Here is a 12,214-nt window from a genome sequence, read left to right as displayed (position 1 = left end):
AGAAATAATATTAAAAATAAAATTTGACATAAATTGATGTTTCTGTTTTAATTTGCATCTTTATTTATTTATCTTTGTATTCATTATTTACATTATATTTACTCTTCTGTTTAATTTTCCCTTTTTATTTTTTATTAATTTTTAAATGTATTTATATTTTTTTTTTAAATAGAATAACTTTAGAACATTAGATCCAATTTACCATATTTGTTCTTGAAGAAAGAGAAATAAAAAAGAAGAATATTGAGAGGAAAATCTACCGGAAGAGTTTTGCTCATGTATGCACAGTTTATTGTGGTAGTCTGAGTAACGTGACGTCATATCCGTTCCGTATCCGTCAACCAAAACAAACCTCAGAGAGTATAAAACGTTGGAGGGTCAGCGTGGATACGACCTGCACCCTCACATGTTAAATCCAGCGTGGTAAACACTACACATCCAGTAAAGGATGGAAACACTTTGGTTTTCAAACATTGACAGGAAAAGCAGAGCTCGACATCATGGCTAAAGCTACATGTTAACTTCTAAAAAAAAGGCCAAAATAAATTAGAAAAAAGGCCGAAAAAAATGCCAAAGTATGTCCGAAATATGGTCCAAAAAATGTCCAGAAAATTCAGAAATATGTCCGAAAAAAGGCTGGCATATGTCTGCATAAAAATCTGAAAAATGTCTGAAATATATCCGAAAAAAAGGCGGAAAAATGTAAAAAAAAAAGTCCGAAAAAGTTAGCAGGAAACGTTATCGTATCACGGTCGTCGCTCTCGTGTCCGTGGTCAAATGGGCCGACGCTACAATTGTAGAGCACCCAGATACTGACGTTTATGGAGAAGTTAGAGGAAGTAGACACGTGGGACTACGTCCGCTTTTCAAAATAAGGTGTTAACAAAGGGAACTGTATATACAAAATACATCTTAAAAATCGCAATACATATGGAATCGTATCGGTAGGTCGGTGTATCGTGCGAGCCCTACTGTAGTAATACACTGACTGTATGGAGAAGTACCTCATGTAACCCCACTGATTACAACTATCCCTTTATATATATTCATTAAATGCCCACCAGCTCCAGACTGCGTCGGGACCAAACACAGAAGCCTGAAGCTATAAAAGCACAAAGCTTGTTTTATTGGGCTCTTTAGTGTGTGTTGTTTAAGTGTGTGTTTGTATTCCCGTAGTGCACACACACACACACACACACTTCCCAGACCTTTCCCATGTGTGAAACAGCGACGGAGTTATCTGCCGACCGTCTGGCCGTTAGAATCCTCCGTGTAATCCATCAGAGCCGAGTTACAAAGTCTCATCTATGCTACAGAACAATATAACAGCAGCCTGGGGGGGCGGGGGGACGGAGCAACCCGACACCACATGAAGAGAAAGAAAAAAGTGTCACGCTTTGGCTAGAAGATTGGAAGTGCATGTGTGCATTTAATAAGAGATTTTAATTTAAAAGGTCTGGGATACGTTGTTGTTGTTGCTGCATTAAAGAGAGGTGAACATATTGTCCCCGCCGCTCCCCCTCACTATGAATAATTGACCTCGCTGACATCGGATGCATTGTGTCTCCGGGCCACCTGAGGGATGTCTGATCACTACAGATGGATGAGGGGCTGACAGCCAGAGCAGGAGGGACATGTGTTGTGTGGAAGTGTCATGTAGTGAACACACAGTAAGGCTGAGGAAGAAGCATGAGAACTACCGAGGATGCTGCTGTCCTGGGGTGATGGATCAATTATTAACTGGATACTTTACTCCAGTAAAAGGTTGTTTTCTATGTAGATATTGTAGCTCAGAGGGTCCTGTATGAACGGGAAAGAAAAATAAACTGGTCCTGAATGTTTCTCAGACACTTAGCATTGTATTTGGTTCAAAACACGCTCTTAGTAGAAAGAATTTGTCTATTGACCAAGTCCAGGAGACCAAACTCCTTGGAATTAGGGATGTTAATAATTAACTGTTTAACCGTTAACAGACATTAAAGGGACTGTTTGTACCTTTCAGAAATGCTTGTTAACAGCTTCACCTGTGGCCGTTAAGTCAACTAAAGTCAGCGTCCTGTTGCTCGCACTTGTGCTCGCTCTACATAGACATGAGCGAGCATCGCTCAAAACAGTGAGGCGACACACGTCAGCTAAAAGCACAATATCACTCTATATTTCAGCTGCTTGGCAGTAATGTTAGCTGACCAGACCAAGGTCTCTCCATGAATCAATGCTGATCCTAGTGTTGGCTTTTCCTGCTTCAGCGCAGGCTGAGGCAGCGGGGCTCCGCAGCGAGTAACGTTGTCGCCTCCGCCCGCAGCCGGAGAGAGCAGGAAGACACCGGCACCCGGTCGGTAACGAGACAACAAGGTTTCTCTCTGCGGAGCCCCGTCACTTCAGAAGACACAGGAAACCTCTGTTGGTCTGGAGGAGCTGCAGCAGTTATTTCTGCACAAACATCCACTGTACATCCACTAGATATTCTCAGAGCTACACTAACTCTTCTGCAGTGTGGAGTGAGCGCGCGTTCACGTCTAGAGGTGGAGCGAGTACGCGAGAACGCTCGCAGTGCGTCTGAGTGAAGGCGAGCAGGCAGAGGAGCAGTGACTCCAGCCACATGCGAGCGCGCATATGCGAGCGTGCATGTGTCCCGACCCGGTACATTTATACGCTTAAAAAGTTACAAAACAGTCCCTTTAAGTATTTTAACCGATAAATGCTATCGGTTAATACGGTTAAAAGAAATGTTAATAATTAATTAAAAAGCTGAGAAAACTCGTCACTTAAAGGAGAAAAGCTGGTCCACCTTAAGAGAGTCTGAGCCGGCGTTACAGAGACAGGAAGTCGGCTCCCGTCTATACCTCGCTTGAGCGTAGGAGTTGTAGCCTCGAAGCATTTATTCACCGACAGATAAACTGTACACACACTGTCTGCTACACCTACGTTCAAAGCTAGAACACCACCGACAACACACACAGGGTCTGTCGGTAACTTGCTGAAGTTACGCCGCGCTGAGAGACCGTATGTGTGTGACTACGGAGCCACCGGAAACGCTAGCAGCTGCTAACACAGCACAAACACACACACTGTTAGTCGGACAGTCGCTATCGTTAATCTGGACAGACAGAGTGTCGTTACACCGGGCAGACACACAGCTGACAACCTGCTGAACTAAACTAAATGTGCGACACTACACGCAGCATCGTAGCTGCTAAGTTAACGCTCCCGGACGGTGAACTGGAGACTCAGACTGCAGCTGGTACACCGCTGCATGCGACGCACTAATCTTGTCGGTTAACGGTTAATAATCGGTTAACGAGGGTCGGTTATCGGTTAAGAAAATGTTTCAAAATAAGCATCCCTACTTGGAATTGTCTTGGATAGTAAATTATCATGGACAAAACACATAAATTAGATAGTTGTTAAGATGGGAAATGGTATTTCTGTTATTAAAAGTTGTACAAAAGTCAACTAAAAAGGCAATTCAAGCTTTTTAATATTGTACAATCTTAACTACTGCCCATCAGTGTGGTCGAATGCAACGATGGAAAAGAAAAATACAAAACAGAGCAGCGGGTATATAGTTCTCCGTTGTGGATACAGAACGAATGTTGTTGCGGTGCATAACGGTCTAGCTTGGTTGCTGGTTAAAAATAGATTCATTACTTGTATTCATCAGAAATAGCTCTACAAAAAGACACTTATTTTGTTTAAGAATTTATCCTTCAGTTTAGATAGACATGACTATTCTACTGAAGGAAAGTTAATCAATAAGCAGATGATCTGTTTTTATAAGACAAGAAACAATTGGATAAGTTTTTATTTTTATCTTTTGTTGGTTTGATTCAGGGCTGCAAATAGATTATGATTATGATTATGTAGATTATGTTCTCGCTAAATGGATTCATCCTTTAGTCTGAAAATTGGCAGAAAATAGTTCTGAATGTTTATTTTCCGAGAGCCCAAGGAGACGTCTTTAAATGTCTTGTTTTGTCCAAAACTTTTTTGTCCAAGATAATTAATTTTAACAAAGAAAAGTAGCCAAACGTCACATTTGAGAAGCCTTGAAACAGAAAGTTTGGGGCATTTTTAATTCAAAATTGATTTAATAATTAATTAAACATCAAAGCAGTCGCCAAAAGGGCTGCAAGTAAAGATTATTTTCATTGTCAATTATGCTGTTGATTATTTTCTCCATTAAACGATTAGTTTTTTGGTCTATAAAATGTGAATTAGTGTTTCCCAAAGCCCAAGATGACGTCCTCAAATGTCTCCAAGATATTCAGTTTGCTGTCACAGAGGAGGAAAGAAACCAGAAAATATTCACATTTAAGAAGCTGGAATCAGAGAATTTAGACTCTTTTTTTTCTTTAAAAAAGACTCAAACTGAATAATTGATTATCAAAATAATTGGCGATTAATTTAAAAGTTGGATTAATTGTTGCAGCTGTAGTCGCCTATGCATTTTTTTCCCGACTGAATGATTAATTGACTAATCCTTTCAGTTCTAGTTTGATTTTAGTGAATAGTGTTTTCTCTTAGTTTTTAGGTGATTCAATTTTATATCGTTGATGATTTCTACCGATATTGCCTCAAGAAAAAGAAAAAATATATAACAAGATAAGGACTTGATTTAGTGATAAGTAATAATGAAACAGGATTAAAAAAAATACAAATAAAATAGCACAACATAGCTTTATATAGATATATACACTCATTACCTTGATGTTGGACCAGTCTCTGTTGATTACCTTTTAATTTGTGATTATTACCAGCTGTAGTTGTAGTTGGGACCAACCGACCGCCTCAGTCGTCCCAATCTCAATTTCCTGTGTTATATAATTCACAACGTCTCTGCTCCTCCTGGGAGCCTCTGTGATGATTCATGATGATTTATGATGGTTATTTGTGGGCTGAGATGTACAGTAAGCCACAGTGGGAGAGATTTTCCTTCAGTGACGGTGAGCTACTAGCAGGGGTGGGAAAAAAAAAATAGATTCACCTACAGTATGCGTTTTATTTTTTACAATTTTCAAATAGATGTTTTAATGCCAGAATCAATATATTTGCTTCATCTGAGTCTATGTGGCGGTAGAAGGAAGTTATTGTTGTAGTCTGAGTAACGTGACGTCATATCTGTTCCGTCGCCATAACAAACGATGCAGTCTGGTTGCCATGGTAACGAATTATGTCTGACTAGTAACCATGACCCCCATTCTCTGTTTTGAGAAAGAACATTAACCAAAAAACAGGAAGTAAAACTGCCTGGAGGCGGGTCTTTAAACATTGTGTTTCCTGTGTTTCAGGGCTGCTGAGAGGAGTAATGGATGAGACTCGTCACTAGCACTGGATGAAGATTTGACTCCTCAGACTGAACTATGGAGAGCAGCGACAACGTGACCGGGACTCCGTCCCAGACTGATGTGTGCAGCGCCGACGTGGGAGGAGGAGGAGGAGGAACCCAGAGGAAAGTGGAGGACGGAGTGAATCCTGCTGATTCCTGCGGCAGCGGCGCGACAGGACTAGGACCTAAAGGGGGTCTCTCTAACCCGGCGGAGCCTCCTGCACCGCTGGTCGTGAGTCCCGCCTCTGAACCTCCAGGAGGCGTCGCGCTTAAAGTCGCCACGACAGTGCTGCACCCGATGTGCCTGGGAGACAGCCCGCTGATGCTGCCCATCCACCTCCAGATGGCCGGAGCAGCCGGGTCTCAGCTCAGCCAAATGGGGGCGGCGCCGTACTTGATAACGAGCCAGAGCCCGGTCTCGCTCCCCCTGGTCTTGGACCAGCAGGTGCTCCAGCACATGAACCCCTCTATGATCCCTCAGACCGCTCAGCTCCAGAACAACGTGCTGTGTACGAATCCTCTGACGTTTGGTTTACCGCCAGCTGACCAGAAGTCAGCCGGACAGACGCAGGACGCCAACCTGCTCTCTCTCCTGCAGAATCCGGCGTTTGCGGCCATCTTGCAGGATCTCTTCCCGTCCCAGGCGGGTTCGTCGACCTGTCAGTCGCCAGGCTCTCCCTTCTTCCCACTTCCTCCCCTCACGCCTCCCTACGCCTCCCCTCTGGCGCCGCTAGTCCCTCCCGCAACGCTTCTAGTCCCCTACCCGGTCATCATCCCGCTGCCAGTGCCTCTGCCCGTCCCCCTTCCCGTCCCAATTCCCGTCCCTCAGACCGAGGACTCGAAGGGGAACATGCCAAAACCAGTTTGCACTGTGAGTAAAAGCACTCAGACTTCCTCTAAAGATACTACCTCTCCTTCGTTGTCTTCACGCAGATGCATGCCGCCGCAAAATGCGTCCCCTTCGTCCTCGCTTCCTGTCGATGACGGACAGGCTCTGGACCTTTCTGTCAGAGCGTGTCCTGTTGAACTAAAACAGGAATACCCGAGTCCTCAGCAGGACAGCGTGCTCGACCTGTCGGTGCCTGCCGTGAGGAAAAAGTGTCCGTCGGACCGAGACGTAGCTTTAGATACCGGCGCCGCGTCTTTGTCTCTGGGCGTCGGATGCACTCAGAGTTTAGACTCCAAACTGCTGGGCAGTCTGGCGTCGCTGGAGTTCAGCCGGCAGCACAAGTGGGTGGTGGACAGCAGCGCCGGCGGGTCCAGCTCTCTGAGCCAGCAGGCGACTCTGAGCGGAGCCGGAAACCTGGAGATCGTCAGCACCTCGCAGACGGCCAAGGTCATCGTCTCGGTGAAGGACGCCATCCCCGCCATCCTCTGCGGAAAGATTAAAGGCCTCTCGGGAGTCTCCACCAAGAACTTTTCCATCAAGCGGGACGGCAGCCAGGCGGCGTCTCTGCAGCAGCTCTACGGAGTGCCGTCGGCGTCCCGCGGCGAGCAGCACGACCCCAACAACCCGCATAAAAAGGTCCCGAAGAGCAGAGCGATCAAGCTGAAGAAGGTCAGCTCGCAGGAGATCCACTTCCTTCCCATGAAGAAGCAGAGACTCGCAGCGCTGCTCCCCAGGAAGTGAACATGCTCAGCGGAGGGCGCCGGGCGGGGGGGGGGGATTAATTGCTCTTTGTGATCCCTCCGGAGCGCGTAACATAAAACACATGTTCTGTAATCAAACTCATACACTTACATGTCCAATCAGAGTTTGGCTCCAAATGTTGCAGAACCTGAGGCTCATGAATGTCTGACGGTGAGACACAAACGCTCTCCAGGGGAGTTCTCTGACTTTCTGTGATGCACTACTCAACGGCATTACACTAAAGCAGACGTGTTTGTGTTTACGGCAGCTTAAAGGGACAGTTTGGATGTTTCTCAGTGAGGTTGTATGAGGTGTTTATCCAGAGTCAGTGTATTTATTACCTACGGTAGATGACGGTCGGCACGCCTCCAGTTTGGAGACAAAACATATTTTAGACCACCGGTTCACAACCTGGAGGTCCCAACTTTTTATTTTAAATGTACAGTTGTCCTATATCTCAGCATATCATCAACTAAACTGTAGAAAAGTGCAAATTTAAAACAACCAAAGAGCTGATAGGACAATGGCCAAGCGTCAGGGAGAAGAAAACAACGCATTCTCACTCCCAACACGTCAAATACCGCCGCTTAGTCAGCGCCCCTCGGCGATATGGGACCTTTAATTACGCCACGGGTGGGTTTACATTGGAGTTAGTTGAAAGCCCGGTTCGTCACATACTGTTGCTAAAGTGTGCCTCCGTCTGTCGCACAATTTGTCACAAAACAATGTCAGATATTGTCCAGAAACCCTCACAGGTACTGCATTTAGCATAAAACTAAACTGAAATCATAACATGGCAAACTGCAGCCCAACAGGCAACAACAGCTGTCAGTGTGTCAGTGTGCTGACTTGACTATGACTTGCCCCAAACTGCATGTGATTATCATAAAGTGGGCATGTCTGTAAAGGGGAGACTCGTGGGTACCCATAGAACCCATTTACATTCACTGATCTGGAGGTCAGAGGTCAAGGGACCCCTTTGAAATTGGACATGCCAGTTTTTCCTCGCCAAAAATGTTGTGCAAGTTTGGAGCGTTATTTAACCTCCTTCACTACAAGCTAGTCTGACATGGTTGGTACCGATGGATTCATCAGGTTTTATAGTTTCATATGATACTAGTATCTTCACTCTAACTTTAAAACTGAGCCGCTACAACCTAAAAAACGCAGGTTGAGTTAAAGAAATTAGTGGCGTTGCACTGACTGTGGAGAAGTAGCTCATACAACTACATTGAGAAACATGTGAACTGTCCCTTTAATGGACTCTCCGTGTGGTTTTGGAGATTGTCTTTATAAATCAGAGACGTTGAGGAACGTTTTTTTTTTTTTACTTTATAATTACAGCAGAGACACATGGGTTCCATTTCTCTTTTTGGGATCATGGTTTGTTTCCATGTGTAATTTTTCTTTAAGTGCACTGAAGCCCTGAACGGAGCAGCGAGTACTGGCAGGACGTGACTCTGAGACTGTTAAAACATCGTCCCATCGTCTTCATCAGCGGCTCACTGGAGCGGTTCATTCTCCTCTGATTGGTCGGGGGGGTTTTAGCATGACAGACTAATAGTGACTTGGCAACGCCGGAGCCACAATTTCATTAAGATGAAATGTTGGCAACGGACGCCGGTCGTGACTAAATACGTTCTTGTTCTGTTTGACGGCAGGGAAAAAAGGGGACGTCTTAATTGTCTTCACATTGAAACAGAACTTTCTACGGGCCTGTCCAAATATATATATATATATATATATATATATATATATATATATATATATATATATATATATGAGGAAAGTATTTCTGGAAAAGAGCTATTTCTGTTGCTGGCTGCTGAATTAGACCTTCTTGATTTCAAGCTGAGAAAACACTAGAAACACTAGAGCCCCCTGCTGTCTCCAAGAGCTTTCAGAATAAGAGCTTAGAAATATATGATGGAAGTATTTGATGTCCATCCCCATGCTCTATTATGTCTCATAAATTGTTGCAGCAGATTTAGTGCTAAATTTAACCATTTTTTACCACTGGAGAGTTGATCAAAATGATCAATAATCCCTCCAAAATACCACATTAAGACACCAAGACCTTGAGGAACACCATAGAAAAAGACATGCTGTGATTTGGGATCAAAAACTTTTGACATTTTGGAGATTTCTGCAAGAATTGGCATTTTTTTTGGCGATTGGATGGCGAGTACTTAACTGTTCAGAAACCCCCTTATTGTTAATCTAGCTAGGAAAGCCATCCATCCTCTGAATGCTCTAGGTCTCTAGTCGTATCCATCCATCCTCTGAATGCTCTAGGTCTCTAGTTTGATCCATCCATCCTCTGAATGCTCTAGGTCTCTAGTTTGATGCATCCATCCTCTGAATGCTCTAGGTCTGTAGTCTGATCCATCCATCCTCTGAATGCTCTAGGTCTCTAGTTTGATCCATCCATCCTCTGAATGCTCTAGGTGTCTAGTCGTATCCATCCATCCTCTGAATGCTCTAGGTCTCTAGTTTGATCCATCCATCCTCTGAATGCTCTAGGTCTCTAGTCTGATCCATCCATCCTCTGAATGCTCTAGGTCTCTAGTTTGATCCATCCATCCTCTGAATGCTCTAGGTCTCTAGTCTGATCCATCCATCCTCTGAATGCTCTAGGTCTCTAGTCTGATCCATCCATCCTCTGAATGCTCTAGGTCTCTAGTTTGATCCATCCATCCTCTGAATGCTCTAGGTCTCTAGTTTGATGCATCCATCCTCTGAATGCTCTAGGTCTCTAATTTGTGGCTGTAACGTTTCATGAGGCTGTGATTATCCTAGAGGTCACCACAAGTCATTGGATCCACAAGAGTCTCAGCTTTACAGTGAGACCCAATTTATGTAATTCTAAGACTGTTTAGGAACCCCAGTATGCAGAAATATTCAAATAACACCATTTTGGAATAGGAGAAAATAACACATTTATACTGCATGTGATTATCATAAAGTGGGCATGTCTGTAAAGGGGAGACTCGTGGGTACCCATAGAAACCATTTACATTCACTGATCTGGAGGTCAGAGGTCAAGGGACACCTTTGAAAATGCCAGTTTTTCCTCGCCAAAATTTAGCCCAACTTTGGAGCGTTATTTAACCTCCTTCATGACAAGCTAACATGACATGGTTGGTACCGATGGATTCATTAGGTTTTATAGTTTCATATGATACCTGGACCTTTAGCTCTAAACCTAAAACATGCCTCTGAAAGAACGTAAAGTCAGTCCGATCCCGCAGGTATCAGGGGGTTAATATAGATCTCACCAATGTGAAGTTGAGGGAGAATAAAGGCTTCGGCGAGAGTAAATCCGGTTGGTATACGTGTTAAGTGTGTTATTAGAATCAGTATTGGTGAGAAGACGCGTTAGTTCCAGGTGGTTTGGTGTCTTTTTTTTATTGTTTTGTGGAGCATGGTATTCTTTCTGTCCCATGATAAGGATCTGAATGTGAGAGTACTGTTGTGTGTCAGTTTATTTATCCTAATTGAGTGCACTTTGTCATAGGTTAGTTTTAAAAACGTTACAGGGTGTCCTACCGACTGATCTGCGGTCAGAGCGTCTCTGAAATCTGTGAATTACAGCGACAACAACGGACGGATGAAAAGTACCTGTTCTTTATTTATATTGATGTATTTTAGCAGCTGTTCCTTTAACTCATGTCAACAGAGCGCTCATTGGTTGTACAGGATTTAATTTATTCTTTGTACAACTGTTATTTATACAACCTGTATATATATATTTACTGGAGGGTCAGTTAGGAGACGCAGTGTGTGACTGGATATATTAAATAACTGCTTCCTTTGTGACTGTCGGCCTCCTGAAGCACGTTTTGCTTCGTTATTTTGATCGAGATGTCGGTGAAGAAACGCCAGTTGAAACGTGCTGGCAGTTAAATGTTTGCTTACTGTACAGTGTGTGTGCTTTTTATATGGAAGTGAACTAAAATCTCTGAGGTCTGACTTTGTGTCTCTGCCTTTTCATTAACAACAGTTTTATCTTTTTTTTTTTTATCTCAAATCTGCCAAAAGAACCTGCCAAAATCAAAAATAAATAAATAAATGACTTGATAAATAAATCAATATGTCATTATAAGTAGCAAAAATAATATTAAAAATAAATAGTCATTAGTTGATAAATTGTGACATAAATTGATATTTCGGTTTTAATTTGCTTTTTTATTTATTTGCCTTTGCATTAATTCCCTTATTTATTTATTCTTCTGTTTAATTTTCCATTTATGTATTTAAATAAATAAATGTATTTATTTATTTTTTATTTATTTTCATACTTATTTTTTTAATAAATGCTAAAATAAATAAATACATTTAAAAAAATCATAAAATCAATTTCATAAAAATAAATACATCAATAAATAAAAGTTGAAATTAAAGAGAAGAGTAAATTTATAAGGGAATTAATACAGAGATAAATAAATAAAAAAGCAAATTACTACAGAAATATTAATTTGTCACATTTTATTAATTATTAATGGCTACATTTATTTTTAATATTATTTTTGCTGCTTTTAATGGCATATTTATTTATTTATTTATTCATTTATTTTGCAGCTGAAAAATAAATGTAAAAAGAAATATATAAAGAAAAGAATACAGAAATAAATAAGTTTGGGGAAATAAATAAGGGTGAAATGCAAAGGGAGAATTGTGCATAAATAAATGCATAAATACATAAAAAAATACATACATTTAAAAATACAAAAATAAATAAATGCTAAAATAAATACATTAATTTAAAAATTAATCAAAATAAATACATGAATAAATAAAGGGGGAAATTAAACAGAAAAGTAAATAAATAAGGGAATTAATACAAAGAATGACAAAGAAAGAAAATAAATGAGAATTAAAAAAATTAAAACAGAAATATCAATATCACATTTTATCAATTAATTAATGGCTACATTTATCTTAATAATATTTTGTTACATTCAATGACGTATTTATTTATTAATTTAATGTCCTCTTCAGTCACAATACTCCGCTGACAAATTATATTATGAATGTAGCTCTCAGATGCATATTGTAATTAAATAATTTCTGTGTACTTCTCTTTAATATTTCAGAACGATTATTCCATAAATCTGCCATTATTATAGAATATCTCTCAGTGATATCATTGACATGATGGCTGTGAAAGCTTGACAGCCCTAGCAACAGTAACCAAGGGGGGAGGGGCTTAGCGAAGGTGTATTAAAAGGGGGCGGGGCTTCCTCCTCACAAAGCCG

The 12,214-nt window shown here is 41.6% G+C and overlaps 1 protein-coding gene across 3 annotated transcripts in view; it reads left to right on the top strand.

Annotated features, from left to right (window-relative positions):
• Positions 1 to 12,214, top strand: part of rai2 (retinoic acid induced 2) — a 113,589-nt gene that overhangs the window by 5,342 nt on the left and 96,033 nt on the right. For 2 of the 3 annotated variants that reach the window (XM_074636806.1, XM_074636805.1), the window contains exon 2: positions 5,289 to 10,928. In XM_074636806.1, coding sequence (XP_074492907.1) covers positions 5,361 to 6,956 — 1,596 coding nt within the window. In that variant the 5' untranslated portion in view covers positions 5,289 to 5,360 and the 3' untranslated portion in view covers positions 6,957 to 10,928. Of the gene's footprint in view, positions 1 to 5,288; positions 10,929 to 12,214 lie in introns of those variants that run through there. The other variant, XR_012594078.1, reaches the window with a different exon arrangement.

The sequence above is a fragment of the Sebastes fasciatus genome, chromosome 5, assembly GCF_043250625.1.
Source record: "Sebastes fasciatus isolate fSebFas1 chromosome 5, fSebFas1.pri, whole genome shotgun sequence".
In the NCBI taxonomy this organism is placed as follows: domain Eukaryota; kingdom Metazoa; phylum Chordata; class Actinopteri; order Perciformes; family Sebastidae; genus Sebastes; species Sebastes fasciatus.
Note: the sequence above shows the minus strand (reverse complement) of the source record. Positions and strands in the feature narration are given on the sequence as shown.